At 48.3% G+C, this 20200-nt stretch overlaps 1 protein-coding gene across 1 annotated transcript in view; it reads right to left on the bottom strand.

The window, feature by feature from the left end:
* Window positions 1–1926: 1926 nt before the first annotated feature.
* Window positions 1927–20200, bottom strand: part of EPS8L2 (EPS8 like 2) — a 47280-nt gene continuing 29006 nt past the window's right edge. Inside the window, exons 4-21 of the mRNA XM_051776977.1 lie at window positions 19569–19633; window positions 16757–16918; window positions 16340–16489; window positions 16151–16230; window positions 15881–16020; window positions 13974–14053; window positions 13387–13513; window positions 12973–13061; window positions 11447–11521; window positions 10839–10987; window positions 10557–10683; window positions 10090–10205; window positions 8207–8318; window positions 7341–7448; window positions 6137–6278; window positions 4038–4221; window positions 3522–3654; window positions 1927–3189 (exon numbers count right to left, since the gene is read on the bottom strand). Coding sequence (XP_051632937.1) covers window positions 3118–3189; window positions 3522–3654; window positions 4038–4221; window positions 6137–6278; window positions 7341–7448; window positions 8207–8318; window positions 10090–10205; window positions 10557–10683; window positions 10839–10987; window positions 11447–11521; window positions 12973–13061; window positions 13387–13513; window positions 13974–14053; window positions 15881–16020; window positions 16151–16230; window positions 16340–16489; window positions 16757–16918; window positions 19569–19633 — 2111 coding nt within the window. The 3' untranslated portion in view covers window positions 1927–3117. The remainder of the gene's footprint in view (window positions 3190–3521; window positions 3655–4037; window positions 4222–6136; window positions 6279–7340; window positions 7449–8206; window positions 8319–10089; window positions 10206–10556; window positions 10684–10838; window positions 10988–11446; window positions 11522–12972; window positions 13062–13386; window positions 13514–13973; window positions 14054–15880; window positions 16021–16150; window positions 16231–16339; window positions 16490–16756; window positions 16919–19568; window positions 19634–20200) is intronic.

Below are 20200 nucleotides of genomic sequence, written 5' to 3'. Positions count from 1 at the left end.
CACAAGATGGCGGCCGGGCTGTGAGGGGGAGGCAGCGCTGAGGGAAGTGCTCAGCCGCTGCAGGAGCTCAGCGCTTTCTGTTTCCTCTCCTACTGTCGCGGCAAGGCTCGAAAGGGCTAGTCAGCCACAGCTCCAGCCTGTGAGAGAGCCCCCAACCCAGCAAGGCATGTGGTTTGGGCTGTTCGTTCACTCCAACTTTTTTCAGGTTCTAATCTTCAGGTTCTAGAAAAGGTCATCCTGTTAGCGTGGTCGTGCTCCTGAAACAGAGGATGGGACTTGGCTGGAAATGTCAGAGAATCTGTCACTTGACTGTCTAACAGGCTCCGAGTCATGCTGTCCCCTCTTTTGTACTGTTCCAATCGTGTAAGCTGCCACTGGAGTTTCCCTTCCTGATAAGCAAGAATGTGCTTTTGTACAATGTTCTCATACTTTGCCCAGCCCAAGAGAGGGTAATGCAAAGAGGCATCTCTTTGCTCCGTGCTGTGCCTAAGTTGGCATTGACCAGCATGGGGGATTTTTAGCTTGCCAGTGCAAAATGTAGCCCTGGACAGCATCTGTGTGTGAAAACACTGATGTGTTGTCGCAGTTGCATGTTCCAGGGGTAAGAGAAATTTGTTCTTCCAGGTGACAAGTTGACAGCTTTCCTGGCATTTAATTCCTACCATGTGTGAGGTTTCTCTCCCCCCATCCCCGTTTTTGGATACCATTATCGAGGCCACAGCATTCTTCCTGTTGAATGCCAGTCCCCCAAACCCAAAGGAAACGTGTGGTTTCAGACATTTTGGTGAGTTTCTGAGACTCAGTGACAAACCATTATGAAAACCCAGCGAACGAGACGGAGATGGAGTTATACTTATAACTTAACTATTTTAATAAATCTTATACAGTGCATGGTTATATCATTTTCTCCTTCCTTCAGTTACATCAATGTACAGGACTTTATAGCGTTGTCTGTAGGCAGTACAAGTAGAACAGATGCACAACTCAGTCACTTGAACATTTATAGAAGTGACTCCTGCAATAAGGTCTGCTGAGATATTTACTTTAGGAAGTGCTCCCATGCTCCCAGCTTTACAGAACTGTCGTGTACAGTCCCATTATAATCCCTAATAACTATAATTCTGTGGGACTTGCTTTCCTCTACACCCAAAGAAAGGAAGGTGGTGTGTTTCCTGGCTCAACACTTGGTTTTATTTTCATTTTAGGAATTATTTCTCCTGTGCTTGCCATCCCGCTTCCCATCTCCACCCTACTCCAGAGCCAGGGCTTCTCAGGAGGATTGTCCTCTTCATCCCTCCCTGACAAGGTAAGTGCCCTTCACAGATTCCAGCAGGGTTGGGGCTAAAAGATGATCCTCCCCTGCAAGTTCCCTGCCTGCACTCCAGTTCCTGTTTCAAATAAAGAAAATATATCATCCATAAGAGACGTTAATTGAAGAATAAAGCCAAAACTGAGGTGTGTTGGTGCTCTCAGATTTAGACACAAGTCCCCCAGACACTGTTTTAAAGCTTTTTCCATTAAATGTGCGAAGACAAGCACTTTAAAGGAGGCAGGGCCATTCCTGGCAGGTAAAGGCAAGCACAGGTGTGGAACCTGGACCTGAGTCCCATCCAGCCAAAGGTGAGGGGTGTGAAGGAGAAAACCCAACCCTCCCTGTGCTGTGAGCAGTTCTGGAGCTGTTTGCTTTCCTGCTTTGCCATCAGGTAGGTCTATAAGTTAAATAGAGACAGAAATACAATGTGCCAAACTTACTTTGGACAGGAACTACTCTGCACTTGCTTGAGTTGTAAAACCTTGAGTAAAATTCTGATGCATAATCACTTCATCCTGTCTCTAGGGAGAAGGATTTTTCCTCACCTCTATTTATAAGTTGTTATATACATATGCACATAACATGATGATGAAAAACACCCTGTGCTAAATTACTTTTTTTTTTTTTGGTGGCCATTTATTTTGTGCTAAACCAGCCTTTTTCCCAGTGTGCTTTTGGGTTGTAGATATTTAGGAGTCATTTCAGCTGAGCCTTTGCAAAGCAAGTGTGAAGGTGGGGACGGGTGACCGACACCCTGGGAAGGGCTGTGGGTGTAACTGGGTTGGGAGCAAATGGTCAGGGCTTATCTTCTCCTGGTTTGAGGTGGGGTTTGGCAACACCACAACATTCCAAATCAGGATCAATGTCACTGGGAAGGGCTGCACAGCTGCCCTGAGCCCCAGGCTCTGCCTAAGCAGAGGGGAACTCACCTATTTCCATATTTAAATGACTTCCTTTGTCACTCCTGCTCGTTTTTAGGCAATGAAATCTCAGTTCCACTGTTCGAAGCCAGCAATAACTGGTTTATGGATTTAAGGAAGCAGACAGTCTTTGGGAATGTGTGTTGCCATTTCAGCCTTGTCCAACGAGGGGGCATGGGAAAGGGGGTGGGAAGGAGAGAAAGAGGGCAGGGAATTGTCACAGGCCCTGTGCAGGGGAATATCTGCTCTGAGGAGGGAATGAGGAGGAGGTTGCCTTAGGATGCCTGGAGAGGTGGTGACTCCCCATCCCTGGAAGTGTTCAAGGCCAGGTCGGATGGGACTTGGAACAACCTGGTCTAGTGGAAGGTGTCCCTGCCCATGGCAGGGGTTGGAACAGGATGAGCTTTAAGGTCTTTTCCAACCCAAACCATTCCAGGATTTTAGGAAGAGCCTTATTCCCGTGGTCCAGACTCTAAACAGTCAGTGCTGTTCTGTGCCTGCTCTTCCTGAGCCATGCTGGAGAGGGGGTGGGAGCAGGGACAGCTCTCAGACAAAAGCTTTGTGGGGTCTCTTTTTTTGCTTGAATCCGGCCCTTGTCGTTCATCCAGACCCGTGTGAGTCCCGCTCTGACGGCATGCACGTAAAATTTCAGTATAAAATACATAGTTATAAAAAAAATACTTCATGCAATATTAAAACACCTTTCCCAGAGGGACATGGTCTTATTGTCAACCCTTATCAACAGTGTTCGAGGAATTGTCACTCTGCTGGCAGCCAGACCCAAAGTGCAGCACTGCTGTCTCCTGCCTGGCCAGGGGATCATTGCTTTCATTCCCTTTTTCTCTGCACTACTAGAACTAAGAGCTGAAATAAAGCAGACAGGGTTTAATTAGCGGAATCAATCCTCTCCTGGCGGCGCTTCATGATTTCTTGGAGCTCTGACTCCCCTCTGCTTTTCTGCAACGGAAACAAAACAGGAAGTTTGAATTTGAACTCCGAGCTGTAGGCAAATTACAGCATTTAATTCATGCTGGAAGGGTCAAGCTAGTTTCAAAGAGATACATTATATTAGCAAAAAGCAGATTAATTAGTGGAAACGGGGATCTGCCTTATGGATTTGGGGCCTTTTTGCTTAAAAGCCCCTTGAGAATTTTTACATGTATTTGATTGGTGATGTGGGTTTTGGTTGCATTGTTTTTTGTTTCTTTCAATTGTGTTTCTTAAAATGCCTGTTTAATGAGATATTTGACACTGCTGGTAAAGTAGGGATTATCCAGGAAAATACTTACCTCCAGCTGGTTTTTCTCCACTGTGATCTTGCTGTATACTCTGTTTCCCTCATCGCCACACACCTTCTTCAGCTCCTCTCTGTTGAGGGAGAAGAGCTGAGCTCCAGTGAGGATGCCAAGGTGTTCCACTGTCCTGGGAAGACACAAAGGGAGGAGATGATGGCTTTGTGCCAGAGATGGAAGGGCTGGGCACTGCACCAGGGCCACATCGTGAGGCCCTGGAGCTGTGCCAAGGTGGCAGCTGCAATCCCAGTTGCGTTTCAGGCCGTGGGTTTAGTTAGTTATTATGCAGTTTTCTCCATGAAACTACGTATAAGAAAGAAAGAGAGTGAGTTTGGGCTCTGAATGCCCTGGTTACAGAGCCTGGATTTACCAGGATTGAAATGCAGTTTGCAACACAGGCTTTGTAAGTAAATACAAGTGACTTGTCACACAGTTGAGATGTTGCAAGTGGCCTCCCCTGCTCCTTTTCCAATAAAGGAGCAGCATTTCATGTGGCAAAAAAGCAAATCTTACTCTTTGCTGAATGACTTTGCCTCCAGCCAAGCTTTGACTTCTTCGGTGCTGGATTCGAAGGTGAGGGGCACAAAAACTTCCTGAGGCTTTTCCACTTTGAAATTCCTGTGGGGAGGCTGAATTTTATTGTTTGTGATCTTCTTTAGCAGCTCGTCATTCAGCTCATCCATTTGGTGAATAAGTTCTGTAGAAATAAGTAGAGAATGAAATCAAGTCTTCAGTCAGAAATCCTGTTAAACGAATGTGTTTGCAGGGAAATTGTAAGGAAAATTGGAATGTGGCTCAGCATTTTCATCAACTCTGTAAATACACCCCAGGAAAGTGCTTACTTTTGTATTTTAGTTCTAAAGAACAAGCTTAAGTGCTTTGTTAGAGCAGTGACATTTTGACCTTCAGAATTCCACCAGGAACAAATGTGGACAGGGTTCCACTGTGGGTTTGGAGGCTGCTGGAGCAGAGTGGGGGATCTCCCTTTTCTTCCCAAGCCAATTCCTCCCTTCAGCTTTTGAAACGTTGGTTTCTCTTTGGGAGAAACTGGGATTTCTACAGTTCTCCAGAATGATGGAGAGGAGGGATCACAAAAATGACAGCTGAGTGTTCTAAGAAGCTTTGGGTTTGTGTTTCTTGCAGTGTGACTGGCAAGAACCTCATTTTCACCTGCTTTAGATACAAATTTACATTGAGACCCGTCTTGTTTGTCACGTTTGTAACTTCCCCCGTCCATCACGCCTCAGCCAAGGGACATGAAACCCCACAACCCCCACTAACTTCTGCTCGAGGTTTGCTCAAGGGTGTAAACCTGATCTGGCAGTGTCTTTGCTCCCACCGGTGCTGTCAGGTGGTGACAAGGGACAGGGTCCCTTTCCCTGATGTCTGGTGTTGCTGCTGGCTTTTTGCTTCAGTTGGTCATCTTCCTGTTTTTGAGTTATTTAGTTCACTTTGGGCTGCTGAAATAAGGGAACTACCCTGCAGACACAGCAGCAAGAGGGGAGAGGCCCAGCCCACGTGAGGCAGCAGCGGTCAGGAGGGATGGATTTGGTGTTTCTGAGAACCAGGTTCCCATTTTTATCTGCCCCTGCATTGACATTTATTTTCCTCCCATATCACCCCTTTGCTGTTGCCTGATGTGGAAGGACAGTTCTGTGAGAATCTGCAATTAGAGATTTGGGATTGGTTCTTTTTCAGTCCTGACTGCTGCTTCTAGTAAGTAATTTGCTGATTCAGGTCCTCAGAGCTCCAGGTTTTGCTCCACAGCTGAACAGCAGTGGCAGGAAGCACAAACTGGGAGTGAGCAACAGATTCATAAAAATCAGGGGTTGGAACCAAGATGCTCTTCGAGGTCCCTTCCAACCCAGGCCATTCTATGATTCTATGACAACTCCAGTGACACAGTATCTAGTATCACTTTTCCCATGACACTCCTGAAGGATGTGGAGAATAACCTGGTGTTATTAACAGACATGTGTCCGTGATGCTCATACATGGGGCTCTCCACTGTCCCAAAGGGCTCCTGCTTCCAGGAGTCCAGAGGATGAACAGGCTGGGGTAAGAGGGTGAGGTGAGCAGGGCTCCTGGTCTCCCTCCTGCTCTGTGACCCCCCCCAAAGCATGTGCAGGGTGAGGGAGTGGCTTTCCTATTTGTCTGGGAATTGTGATGTGGCTCTCCTGTTTGTCTGGGAATTCTGTGGAACCACAGGAAGGAACAGGCCAGGTGGGTGCTGCGTGTGTGGCAGCAAAGGAAGCGAGAGAAAGGGATTGACCTGAGTGTGTGTGGTTGCTTAGACACACTTAAGTGTTTTGGAAGGGCAAAGAAACTCTCACCCTGGGAAGAGGAGGAGGAAGGTCAAGCTGAAAGGAAGGACATGGTAATCACTTATTGCCCTGCTTGTCCTGGGCTCCCTGAGAGCCCGGGAGGTGAGTCATGAACACCAGGGCTGCTCTCCTGGCTCTTGTACCACTTGGAATCTCCTCCAAACCCACTGCTGGTCTAGTGCTGATCACTACAAGGTGCAGTTGAGAGGGAACACTGTGGGCAGGTCTGTCCCCTGCCCAGAGCACCAGAGCCGGGGGAGCCCGGCGTGGGACACGTGGGACACGTACGTTCTTTGGCGTCCTGGGGGGAGTTGCGCGATAACATCTCACTGCCCCACTTGTCCCCAGCGTAGCTCGCAGGCAGCTTGTGAGTTGGGCTGGATGGTCCATAGCCCCTGGGGCTCAGGTCTCCTTTGTACCTCTGGTTAGACTGGTTAGAAAAGGGGAAAAAAAAAAAGGTGTAAGAATTTTTTTTTGGCATTTTTCACTTTCTTAAACTTTTTGCCTCTCACTCACGGAGGGACAAACTGCCCTGTTCTCCCTGTGTTGGTGTGGGGCTGGTGGCACCTCAGGTGGAGCTGCATGGAAGAAGGTAATTTCTGGGTTCTTATGGGAACGAGCAACCCAAACCAAAGGGTGAGGATTGTGTGAGGGAATTAACATCCCTGCAAAATTAACATCCCGTGTCACGACTATCATATGTGGTGTTGGTGCTTCCTTGCTGCTGCAGATGACTTCCCACATGTGTGACTCAGCCCTTTAGCCTCTTGCTATGCAGAAATTACTGCTCACAGGGCTTCCTTGGGAAGCAAAAGGGTCCTTACAGGAGGAGAAAACAAACAGAAATCCCATTGGAAGGCAAAGCCTCACTGCTCTGTAACTGGGATGTGAAGCAGGACCACTGCCAAGCTCCTGGAGCAGTCTGGAAAGTTTTTTGACATTTAGGTTAAACTCACAGGGATTTATCCAGAGACCTGCTGGGCCACCTTATGCTTTGCCCAAACTCTGCAATACCAAAGTGGGGAAGCAATTCCGTGTTTCCTTAGAGGATTTAGAGCACTCCAACTCTACATTTTTGCACCGCAAGGTACAATATTCACTTAATTCTCACTTAGATGGTGTGTGCATCTGCCTCCACTCCAGCAATGTGTTCCTGCTGCTGCACTGAACTTAGTGAGGGAACTGTCTGTCTTTAACCTCCAACAAAAACCTCGGCACTTTCATGGAAAAAATTGCTTTTCTGGAAAGCAAGGGGCTGCTGCATGGATGGGAAGGATACACTTGTTTGGGAAGGGGGAAGGTGAGTGTGGCAGAATGTGAGAGTTTTATTGTAGGAGATTCGGGGATCTCCTGAGTTTGTCTGTCTGTGAGGGTTTATCCTGACCTGGGCACAGCATCCTAAGAAATGCAGGGGGGTCTAACAACAGCATTATTTCCAGAGGTTGATGGTGCCCTGCAGGTGCTACCAGTCAGATACCACCTGACTACAGACCTGTTCCACCTCTTCCAGCTTCACCACATCCAGGATATTATATGGGACGTAACCGGCCTGCCCGCTCCGGTTGAGCAACTTCCACCACTGCTTGTTATCTTCCAGCACCTGAGAGAGGGACAAAAATAAACCTTCTGGTGGGAACACAGATGTCTGGCACACAAAAATGGGATATAGTGGAGATGGACCACATGGAAGGTGAAGTGCCAGAATAACATCACTGAGGGCAGGAGCTCAGAGTAGATCTGTTGTTCTCAGGTGCAATCCAGGAGTGAAACCTTTCCTGGAAAGCATCTTGTCCTAAGGATGGATGAGCAGGAGAGCACCTCTGAAGGACTCATAGTTCCATAGTTCAAATTTCCCTGTTTCTCCATATTTTTTTTTCCAGTGACTGAGTTACTGTTGTCTTTTTTGCGTTAAATAAGTAAAAATAGCTGTATTTTGCACAGAAACCTTTTCCTCAGGTCACAGCTGAGTGTTGGCCCAAGCTGTGTCCTACGTTCTCCAGCTGCCAACAGCATTGCAGTAAGAGAAAGGTTATGAGAAAGGATGTGTTCAGGGAAAATAATTCCCTGGGGAGGGGGAAGTGGTAATAACTAGCACAGACCCAGGAAGGAGGTGAGCAGGGCACTGCAGTGAGTTGTTTTCCTCTCTCCTCGTTGTAATTAAGGGGTGACTGATGTGTTACAGCTCAGGAAATGACCCAACACAGAGTCAGTCTCTTCCGGCTTCAGACTTGGGCAAAACTTGGTGTAACTGCTCAGAAACCACTGGGGAAAACTGAGTTGGTGTTTTGCTGGTGTCCTGAGGTCTCTCCTGCCCCTGGGAAGGGGAGGATGCAGCTTTTCCCAGGTGTGCTCACCTACCTCCAGGATTTCATCCTTCAGCACGGAGAGCTCGTTGGCGTTCCGCGCGGTGAAGTCGTAGCGGATTTTGGCATATCTCTTGGGCAGAGCCATTCCCTGGGCCTCAAAATTCCTGCAGCAGAGGAAAACCCCAGTTTTAATGGATGCTGATGGTGGGCTCGTTGGTAAAACAGAGTGGTGATGGCAGGTTTGTTCGTGTGTGGAGGGGCAGCATCCCTTTGCTCCTCTTTTTGAGGAAGATTTTCACCCCTTATTTTAGTGAAAGATCTTGGTGTTGGGGACAAACAAGCAAACAAAAAGCCGTAGGGGGTTTGGTTAATGGTCTTTTGGGGGGAACTGTGAAGAAAACACTGCTTTTTAGAGCCTGGCACAAACCAAATGCTCTGATTGTACCTGGGAAAAATTAGGTGTGAAACTCTCCTGTCCTGATCAGTGGAAACAACAGCCCCAGATGCCAGAACAGGGAGAAGCTGGGGGAAAGGGAACTGAAAAGGAGAGTAGGCAGAACTGACTGGAAATCTGTGGGGTTTTCATCAGGCAACACCGAGCTGCTGACACAGAATTCTGCAGGTTTCCAGGAACAGTGCATTTGAATGTTTCTGTTCTAAGATGCATTTGGAGAGAGGGAAGACAAATGCATTCATGTGTCTGCTTGGAAATTTCTGACACTAGAACGTAACACTTTTCAATGTTGAATTAGCTTTTTGTTTGAAGAGAGAAAAAATAAATATGGTAGATTATTGAAAATGGTGAAAAATAGAATGAAAGATTCTCTTTGACCCAAACTGAAATGATTTTATTTTCTTTTTTTTTCTGCCTGACTTGGGAAAATTTTGCAAGTCTCACTTTCTTCTCCAGTTGAGTGTAGTGTTATTTTTTTAATTCAAAAAATGTTTGCTGTATGGAAAACTGTCTTGCCTTGTGGAAGGATATGAGGAACTATTTTAGTGCACTTGGATCTTTTTGTTTGTGATGTGTAGCCTGCACAGATACCTGATGCCATATTCCCAGTGGGTTTGGAGCAGGGGCTCAGGTTCTCCTCCACTTTAGGTCAGGTTCTGTAAGCTGATGAAACCAGTGCTTCCAGCATTGCCAGCAACTATATTTTTCCATTTCTGACTTACTGGGTTTGGTCAGTGATTTCAAATCCATGTACTGTGGAAGCTCAGCTCTTCTGAACCTGTAAAACCTGGCTTTGAAAAATGACCCCATTATGCTAAGTTTAAATTGATTTTCCTGCCTTTGTTATATGTTGTTGGTGGTCTGGAAAATGTTGAAATCGCTGGTTTAGTGTTTGATGCACACCAGTGGTTGTAGTGTTGTGTTTAGTTCCATGCTCTGGGACAGCTCTTGGTCTAGTTACACCCATGTGTAGTATTTAAGTTGTAATTCCACTGTGGGGAAGAGCTTGGAGCAGTCAAATTGAATCCACCTGGCCAGAAATGGAGCAGTGGCCTTGCCCAGCAGTGCCCTGAAGGCAGGGAGGGGGAGGAAGGCCCGAGTTAGGTCGGAATTACTTCTTCTCTGGCATTCCAGAAGGTAATTGAGTCATGAGGGAGGAGTTGGCCCCTCATCCACACTGTCAGTTTGGTGGGCTGGGGGCAGGGAACAAGACCTATGGATGGACTAATGAGGTCAGGCAATATTTTTACCTCTTGTGGTGGAAAACACTTGGAAGTGTTTTCCTTGCAGGGCTGCTGGTGATTTAACAGCAGACAGTGCTTAGGTGAATGGTTCCTTGTCTGATGTGTACCTTCTCTTGGGGGTTATGAGCGGTGGCAGAGAGTGACCTCCAGGATGCCCAAACATCCCGGCGTTGTGGTACCTGTCCGTGTGTGTGCGTGAGGTTCCCGGGGGGGAGCTGGGATGTGAGGATCCCTGACCTGTTCACGTGCTGGGTGACGTTCTGCTTGAAGGCATCCACGGCTTGTGTCTGGTCGGCCGCCTGGCCACGCTTGAGCGAGGAGTTCCGGTAGGGATATCCGTTGGCTGAGGAGAGCTGGGAAGGCAGACGTGGAGTCAGCGTTACCAGGGAAGGGGGAGAGGAGAGGGACAGTGGGAGATGAGTTGTGGCCTGGAAGCTTTTGGTCACCATGAGGTGCACACCAAAACGTTCTTCAGGCAAACCTGTATCCCTGGAGCTCAGTTACGTGATAGTGGCCTTTGATCAGGAGGGGCTGGTTATTGCTGCCCCTTCCAGCCTTATTTTCTTTCTGTATTTGACTGGAGTGACCAGAACCAACTGAGTTTTGAGCCGTCTACTTACTAGACACCACCACGCCCCCCCCAGATCCATCTCTCTGGAAAAGGGGGAAGGAGAAGAGAGGGTCCCCAGGGACACAGGACTAACCTCCTCCTGCAGGTGTCCGATGTCTATTTCCCAGGGAGCTCCACGGAAGATTTCTGTGGGTGGTTCCCAGCCGTTGCGGAATTTGGGGATGTAGGTGGGGATGTTTGCGTCTCGGGGCCACTCGGCTCTAGGACATGAAGTGGGAATATGAGGTGAGATTCACAAGGAATGTGTCTGAAGGCATGTGAGGGAGAAGCAGAAGCATTAGGGCATCCTTGACCTTCTGATAGAATCAATCATCCTTTCACTGGGAACCTGGTGAGATGGCAGCTCTGTCCTCACCTGGATCTGGTCCACGTCTCCCCCAGGGAATCCCAGAGGTTGATCTCTTTGGGTGTCAGGTGTCCTCTGAGGAAATCTGTGGCGTCTTTAGAAAGAAGTGGGCTGACGACAGAGCGGGCAAGCTCGGGGCCACCACAGCTGTTGATGATCTGGGTTACACACAAACCACACAAACAGGAGAGAATTTGCAGGAAACGGTCAAAATATCAAAGCAGAGACACGCAAAGGAGCAGCAATCAAAGACAAGGCTGATCCTGAGATCAGCTCAGTTGCCTCAAGAAACATCAGCCTAAATCTTTGAAGAAGACTGGACAGTTCAGAGGAATGTGAGAATTTTTTATATTGGAGTCAAAGCATAGTCTGATCCAAAAATGAGCTGTTGGTAGAGACATCACAAGCTGGCACTTCAAAAACTGACAAATATCTTGCTATTTCTGTGTCCTCTCTTGTCCTTTTCCATGTCAGGATTTCTGCTTCCTATTTTCAGTGCAAATACTGAGCCATGTTTGCCTGAAGGTGAGAGCAGGCAGATTCCCAAAGGGAACCACAGCTGGCTGGCACTTTTGTTCACAGTCAGGCTTTATTAATGGGGTGGAAATAGGATTTACCAGTTCCAGCGGTCCAAATAGGAAATGTACCAACTCCGAAGCGCTGGGGTTCTGGATATGCTTCCTTAGTTTGGCCTGGAAAGAGAAAGGAAACCCAGTTTAACCCTAACCTGAGTGTGCCTTCTCTTTTCTGTCACATGGAGGGATTGCTGCTGACTGATAAGAAGAGTAAGTGACTGGGGAGTAGGAATCGTTCATTTTTCTTTTGTGCCCATTTCTAGTTCCTGGTGAATTCAGGAGGGCTGGAATACCTGCTCTGCTAAATCAGTCCCTTTGAAGCTAATTGGAGCAACACAGAAAACCTCAGCTTATGAAAGTCCTAGTGAGGAAAGGCCAGGATTATGGCTTCTGCCTCTTGCAGGGTTGAAAACCCTGCTAGTTCCATGAATGAAAACAAATAGGACAAGTGTTTTGTAGGTCCTTTGCCAAATTGCTGAAGAAGAAAAATCTCCACCACGGTCTTGCCTGTGGCACCTACAGCTGCCCTGGCCACTGAAATGCTCCAAATCCAGTGGTATTTATTGGAGTGAGTTGTGCTGGAATGGAGGAGCAAACACTTAGGGTGAGTTTACTGTAAGAATGGGGTTTTATTAGCAGTGATCAACTGAGCTGAAACCTCTTCACTTTGTGCTTCCATTCAGCTCCTTCTCCTGTCCTGGGCTCCTGACATTGCTGCCATGGAAAACAGGCTCCCTGCTCCTCCTGAAATTCAAAGTATTTTAAATGCTGGTGGTTAAACATTAATGTGGAGTGGAAAGTGTGAAACAACTGATGGCAACAAGGAGACTCAATGAAATGGCCCTTCTCAAGGACTTCCCAGCCCTGTGGTGTGGAATGTGGCAGTGCTCCACCACGGATTCCCAGTTCTCCTCCATGCTCAGACCTGGCCTCTTCCCAGGAGATATGCTGCTCTTTCTGGCCCTGAGCAGGTACAAATTATTCATATTTGCCTCTAAAAGAGAAGGCTGGAGCTTGGTGTCCTGCATTGAGTTTTCCTTACTAATAAGTTCCTTGAAGGACGTTGTAGGATGTGTTTGCTGGGCAGGTTTGGTCAGAACTGACAGAATTCCTTGTGGCTTGTGACCCTCCAGGTCTCACACATTTCACTAAGCAGAACTGGCAGCACTGGGAACATCTTTATGCTCCTGCTTTTCATTCCCTTCTTAATGCAGAGGGTCTTCCAGAGGAGAAAGAAAGGAGCCAGGAATATGGGGGCAATGGGAGGCATCAGTTAATGTCAAGCAGAGACTTCTCAGGCCTGAATCTGAAAAGATGCAAGTGTGGCAAGCCTCTGGCTGCTCAGTCCCATCCTGGACTTCGTGCTTCTCGTTTGGTTTAACAGCTTGTCCCAAAAGAGCTGCACCAGCCTGACACAATGTTTGTCCTGGGTTCTGAAGAACCTGGAATTTACACCTTTGTCCCTTGGTGGTGTTTTCCATTCAAATTTCACTCCAAACTCTTGCTACTGGGATGCACAAGGAAAAGCCCTGTCACTGTGTGGGATGGGAGCTCCCTCCGTGCCTTACCAAGAGGTTAAAAGCCAGTTTGGTTTTCTGGAAGCAGTCGATGAACTCGGCCTCGCTCGGGGGTCTTGCTCGGAGAGTCAGCATTCCCTCTGCCAGGAGAAGGGGCACAGAAGGACGTGTTAATTACAGAATCCCTGTTTGGGAATGGGCAGAAAACACATCAAAAACAGGTGCTGAGACTACTAAAAATCCAGGGGTCAGGGAAAGCCAAATGTCTTTCTGTGTGTTGGAGGCCTCACCAGGCTCCCTGTTCTCTCCAGGAGGCCTCCATGGATCAGTGGCACCTTCCGAAATGGCTGGATCCGTAATGGTGCTGCTGCATCGACCTGCCCTTGCTGGGGCATGAGCTGAGGTGTCCCCCCACCTTCACCTGTGCCCCTGTATTCCCCGTTTGTTCCAGCTGCTGCACTGTACCTGCTGGCCCTTTCTTCTTGTTCTTCTTCCCTTTCTTCCTCTGGTTGAGCTGTCGGAATGCCTCTGCTGCCTTCTGCAGCTGGGCAACGAACACTTCGATGTCATCCAGAGTGCAGTTCAGGATTTGCTGTGGGGACACAAACCCAAGAGACCAAGGTGAAAGTGAGCCTGGGCTGCACCCAGCTGGGAGCCCGAATCCCAGAGCCTGCCACATTTCCTGGAAGAATGCACAGGAATCAACAATCCAGGCATGAAATGAAGCTGAATTCATCACTTTCCAAACACAAAGCTGGGCCAGGCTGGGTGCTGTACTTATCAATGTGACAAGTGACCCCTGCTAATGGACGGCTGGAAAATAACCCAAGACCGGGCTGTGGGAGAGGGAGGAGCAGACCTGGAATCAGCAGAGCTGCCTCAGGTCAGAGGATGTTTGTAACTAACCCAGTGATGGAGCTTTGCTTTTGGCCACCTTATCTTTATGCACAGCAGATATCAGTTTGAAAAATGACCAGATTATGCATTAAATGTCTGCTCCCTGTTCTCCCTCTCCTCCTGCCTGTGGGCTGTGCACTGTCCTGGTTACCCACCGTTTCCTTTTCAATCTTCTGTGCTAACATGGCCCGGGACTCTTCGTGGTCGTGAGAGCTGGAGCTTCGTCGATCATAGTCTGCAAATGAGGGAGAGAAAAAGATATTTCCTATCAGAGGTTAAAAATAGGCTCCATTAAAGGCAGGGATCCATGGGATGGTAACTCCCAACTCGGATGTTTACTCTGGGTTATGAGGGCACCTCAGGAGACCATAAGGAGCAGGAGGTGATCAAAGTTGCTGATTAAATCTTCCAAGGTCACAGCACTTGCCTGCCAACCCCTGTGTCAACACTCTGCCTGTTCTCAGGTATGGACAGGGAATTAATCAGGAGGAGCAACCAGCAGAGACCTGCCAGCCCCTGAGTCAGCAACTCCTGTAGCTTTGCTGGATCTATGCTGAGGAACCGAAGAACAAGATGTCAAGTGTGATTAGATTAATTTTGCCCTCTCTTCTAATCTCCACAGGAGCCTTCATTCTCCTAGAGGTTCCAGTTTACCTGAACAGTAGTTAAGAAAGGAGGGATAAGCCCTGGAAGTGAACACAACTGCTGTAAAGCAGCGTGCCAGGAATTCTGCATGATGGATGTTTAGGCAGGCCCGTGCACAAATCAGCATTTTTGTACAAACTTGTGTGCAGTCTCTCAAGTGTTTTTAATGGGTGTTAAAAATACTAATCATCCTGTAAAAAACCCAACCCGCAGGCACCTCCCGGCTTCCAGGAGACACCCACTCAGTGAGGGGGGATATTTCAGCGTGTACAATTGCTGGGGTGGCCCCCTGTGAAAAGAAAACTCTGTCAGCTCAGTGAAATGTGTTTGAAAGGCCAGCACAGCAGGATACACCGAGTGGGAGAACCTGGGAGGCAGCTTTGGCAAAGGACCGTGAAAAACCCACGTCATCTGTAAGTGTGGGGCTGAAGTGATTAGTTCTGACAGGTTTTGTAGAAAAAGCAGTAGGGCGTGCTTTGAGAAGTGATCTCAGCAAACAGGCATCACTCGAAGCTTTCTCCTGTCATCTGCTTTCGTGCCAGGCTCTGTGCTCTCAGAGCCAGAAATCCTGCCTGGGTGAATTCCCAGCTCAGCTGATGGGAGCAGTGTAAGCTCAGCTCTGTGCTGAGCTCCCTCGGAAGGGCAGAGATAAGGGTGGCTGCTCTGCATGAGAATATAGGTGTTTATTCATGGTCCAGCTCAGAAACACAGATATTCCTTTCATGATGCAGAACTGGGCCTGAAATAAGCTCTCCATTCAGGAGCCAGAGCTTCTGTCCCAGGAAAGGAGTGCTTTGGAGTTTCTTATAGTATACTATTATGTGTTTTCCTTGAAACTAGAAATGAATCCTAAGAGAAGGTGGTATGGTAGGCAGGGATGAGAAGTGCTTGCAGTTTGCTCATCAGTTTGAGCTTTTGTCAGAGAAAGAGCTTATATCTGTTCTGTTTTCAAGCCAGCCCAAAGGGGCTGAAGTCAGGATGCTTTTGGAATCAGTCTTTGGATTCACACATGAGGGGAGAGTTCAGAGCTGCATTTCCACACTCGACTTTACAGGAGTTCATGGAAACCACTTGATTTTTGAGTGTGAAATCTTGGCTTCTGTGAAGTCAGCAGAGCCAGGAATTTGTCTTTCTGACCAGCTCTGTCTTGTCTGTACATTTTAAGATCACTAATGCTTGGTTCAAACTTCATGTGGTAGCTCAGTTTTATGGGGGGGTCTTTGCTTATTTTGGGAATTTCAGAATCCCCCAAATATAGGTGTTTTTACAAGGACTTTCTAGGAGTTTTGATTTGTTGAGCAGAAGATGCCCGGTGGGTGCAACACTTGTTTATACCACAGACCACTTCAGGAGGGTTGGCTGTCTGGGTTCATGAATTTCCCATCCCCAGGACAGACTTCCTGAGTGCTCCCAGTACCTGGATCATGCTGGGAAGGAGGTGCCACCCTGTTCCTGTTCATCCCTGAGCCTCGCATGTCGTGCTGGATTGGGATGGGAGCCGGCCCTTGTGGTGGAGGGAGGATGGATTGTCTCTGCTTGATCTTTTCTTGGTTTGCCCTGCAAGGAAAAGGTCACAGAGCAACCCTGTCAGTGGCTGCTGATCCTGCTTCCAAGAGACTGGAGTGTGAATACACCACTGGAAACAGCTTTGGGTTTGTTACTCCCAGCTGTATCCTGCAGCACTTACTTGAGTGTCTGTGGCCGTATCTTCTTCCCATGCTTGTGGTCTGACAGGGCACTTTCTATGTCCTCATGAACCAACTCCGCCTCAAAGAGAAAACAGGGATGTTTTTCGGGGCTTGTCTCTGGGGAGGATTGAGGGCAAAGCAGGAAGGGGCTGGCAGGCAGCGAGACAAACGAGGAGCGCTCTGCTCACCTCCACCTCATCACAGTTGAAGAAGTGGATGTCAGGTTTGTGCTGCTCTGAATCCTGGCACACCAGGAGCAGGATGGAGGAATAGCGCATCTGGTTGAGCACCGTCTGGCAGTGCTGCACTGTTGGCAGAGGGAAGTCCTCCAGCTCCTCCTGGAAGAGGAGGAGGAAGGTGTCAGGTAGTTGGAACTATTGAACTGAGGGGGAATAGTCCTGTGCAGGAACTCCTGAGATCCCTGTCCTGATCTTTAGTTTGTCATTGCTAAAACCATCCCTCTCCCATGCTGCAGGGCTGGCTCTAATCCAGGAGTGGATTTTGGTAGTGACTCACCCTTGTTTGGGTTCCTTAGAACTTGCCTTCTCCAGGTAGAACAGCAAGGGCACCACTGCACCCCACAGCTCCCCCAGAGCCCCAGGTACCTTTGTCTCGCAGTCCAGCAGCCGGATGGACTTGTCGTTCACTTGCAGCAGCATTTCCTGCGTCCAGATCTTCTCTTTGGAGTTGAGCAGGATGAGCTTCCGGATGGCATCGTCCACCGTCATGATGGACTCGCTCTTGTCCATGATGAAGGTGGCCAAGTGCTGAAGATGGGGAGGGAAAGGAGGAAAAAACAGGTAGAAAACATTTGTTAGTGTGTGTAAATCAGTGGTGAAAGCATCTCTAAAGGCTTCAGCTACTGTTTGTAGTTCTTCAGAGCTCAGGAGTGAAGGAGTTTTGTTGCACAAAGCAGTTCTGGTTGGTGGTACCAGCCTGGCCATGGCAGTGAAAGATTGGGTTTTGTAATGGGTTTGCATAACCAGTTTCACCACTTGCATTTTAATCTCCTCAATTCCAGCAGCTCTGGCCCCCATCCAGAGGGGCAAATGCTTCCTACACACGAGTTACTGCCCTGGCCTTTCTGAAACTGGCTTGGAAGTTTAAATATAGTAGTTAAGCTTCACTTGCCAAGCTAAAAGCACTTGGAATTTGCTTGTCTGGTGTAGCAGACCTGCCTGTGTGGGATTTATGCCAGGCAAAGAGCTCACACAAGCCATGGGTGAGTGTCAGTCCTCTGTGCCACGTGTGCTGTGTGGGGTACCCTGCTCTGGGAACAGCCCCTCTGGAGAGCTTCCATGCTGGGCAGGGAGGGGCAGCGAGGCAGCTGTGGAAAGGAGAGATGTGTCGCATCCAACTGGTGCCAGTGCCTCCCAGCAGTGCGTGGAGGCCACTCCAAAAGTCCAGCTAACTGCTCAGCAACAGGCGGGAGCAAGCGCTGCTCCCCGAGGACCGGAGAACTGGCTGCGTCTGCCAGCAGAGGGGACTGTGAGGCAGGAAAAGCTGAGACTCCGAGCAGCCTGGCTGTTTGCCGAGCTGTTGTCCTTGTGCCATGACAGCACAGCCAGGCCACGTGTCCAGGTGACAACAGGGAAGGGAAAAAAATCAGGAAGGAAAAGGAACTGGTCCTGTTTCACCTTGTTCCTTCACCTTGCTGCTGCCCAGCTGGCAGCAATGTGAACTCCTGCTTCTCTCTGAAGCACAAGCCCTGCAGCCTGGTTTCAAAGCAAGAGCTGGAAAAATGGGGTGTGTTGTACAGCAAGTCCTAAATTGATCTGAAATTTGGAGTAGAGAGATGAGTTTTGCCTGGCTTTTCTCCCTCTGATCCCATATCTTCCTCCCTTCTCCCAGTGATCAGACATAAGCTTTTCAGGGGTCAAGCAGCTTCTTTCTGGTGCTGATGCTGGTGGGAATTAGGGGTGGATAGGGTTTGCGGTGCCCCATTTGCTGTTGGATGATTCCCAAATCCTGGAGGAAGGAGCAGAGAAGAGGGCAAGCTCTGCAGGGTGCAGACCCGTTGCGTGTTCCCTGAGCACAGGTGTGGGGTGAGGCACTGACTAAATAAAACTGCCTGAGCTGAGATTAGCAGTGCAGTCACGTATGAAAACACACCGGGCTGTCTTACTGGAGCTGTAAAACAGTGCACAGGAAGGTATTTGCCAAGCCAGTCTTATCTGTGCAGAGGTGACAGGGCTCTGCTTTCGGAGCAGTGAGGAGAATGGTTTACATGGGATGACGGGCATTCTTATCTCTTCTATTATTTTATCCACCAGCTTTACGAGCTTCATAAATTCCTTTACTGTTTACTGTTACATTTATTTTCCATGGAGGGGAAACTACTTGTCAGACTCACTCATTAGAATATTTTTTGTTTTCATTTTCCGGTTTCTGTAGATATGGGTGGATTGAGAGGCAGAAATTTCCTGCTGTCTTTGCTTTATCTCATTAAAACCTTGATATTCAAATACAGCAGCTTTTGTAAGAATGGGCAATGAGTCCATCCACCATTAAACTTCGATCAGATTATTTCAAAGGGTGTAAATTGCCTCCTGTGAGGAAACCTCATTCTGTGTCAGTGCCTGCCACTGGAATCCTGTTGGCCTCGGTCAAAGTTCAGGGGAGAGACTGGTGAATGGGTGGCATATGGCCTAATTAATGAGGAATTCCTGCACTGTGTAAAGTCCTGTCTCTGCCTCCGTGAGCGACTGCTGGGCCATCGAGTTGGTTTCTCCGATGCAAACCAGGACCTCCTTCCAAACAGGCATTTCAGAAGTTTAAATTTAGAGTTTTAAAGGGCCCCATGTATTAACTATGAACCTCATGAAGTGTCTTCCCTCCTCGCCTTGCCCAGTTAGTGGTGTCCCCGCGGTGTCCTGGCCTGTACCAGCGTGCTGTGCTCAGGAATGGCCGAGCCCAGGGTGGCCAGGCTGGCTCCTCCCCATGGACAGGGTGCCTGACACTGGGAGATGGGTTTGGCTTATTGCCTGAGTGTGTGGAGGGCTTTGAGTTACTTGAGAGGACAAGGAGCTGGGGAGAGCTGAAAGCTGATAGTCCATGTGGTCTCTGTTGTTTGGGAAGTTGAGTTCCTGTAACCACCATGGGAACTCTGCTTTTAACCTCTCTGTGCTGATCAGGAGGGTTTGAAGCACAGGGTGATGGGAGGGATGGACACAGAGGAGGGAGAGGACAGCAGCTTCTCCATTTCCTCTTTCCTTGTACACAATTCCCCTTGCCTTTTTTAACGGTATTCCCCCCTGCCATCCTCCTCTACCCAGTTACTCAGGACTTGAACTGTAAGGAGATTCCCAACTGCTCTCTGGCCCCGTGAAGGTCCAGGACACAGGGAACACACTGCATGACCAGGACCTATCCCTGACCTTGGCCTCCCAGCCCCTCAATGCTCCATTGTGTGCTCACCTGGACGTGGTACTGGGAAGTCTCGTGCATAATGATGTTGGAATTGGAGTATTTTTTCCTTTGTTCTGTAAAAAAAAAAGAAGAAAAGTTTATCATTGTTTATCTCTGAATCAGGATCTGAGAATTACAGCTCTGTAATTTCTGAGATTCCAGCTTCAGTTGGAATATTGGGAATAATAAGACATTAGCTTTTGTTAGAAGGATTGGAAAATTGAGTGTGTAAACTGTATGTTCAAGTTGTATTCCTTTGTGCTGCTCGTCTTTTGATTCAGCACCATTTGTGGAGCAAATTAAACCTTGTGTAAAGGAAATCCCCGGAAAAGGAATGATTAGGAAAGCTTTTGGAAGAGGGCTGGAGAGGTGAGGAGTGTTTTGAGAAGACTGGCAGAAGGCCAGAAGGAAAAATCCAACCACAACCCACCAGTTTGGATGTGACAGCCCTCTGACTCGTCCTCTGTGCTCTGGGATGCTTTCAGTTTCCTTTCTCGTTTTTCCTGGCAAGCCACAGTAAAGGGCTGTTGCTACAGGTAGGAAGGGCAGTTGGGATCAGCCAGGAACCCCAGTTTCTTGTAAAGTATTTTTATGAGGCAACAAATCCTCATTACTTCCTGCATTTCTTACTGGAAAGCAGC

Source organism: Manacus candei, unplaced genomic scaffold (genome assembly GCF_025592945.1).
Source record: "Manacus candei isolate 608988 ecotype Guabito, Panama unplaced genomic scaffold, ASM2559294v1 h1tg000009l, whole genome shotgun sequence".
Lineage (NCBI taxonomy): Eukaryota > Metazoa > Chordata > Aves > Passeriformes > Pipridae > Manacus > Manacus candei.
Note: the sequence above shows the minus strand (reverse complement) of the source record. Positions and strands in the feature narration are given on the sequence as shown.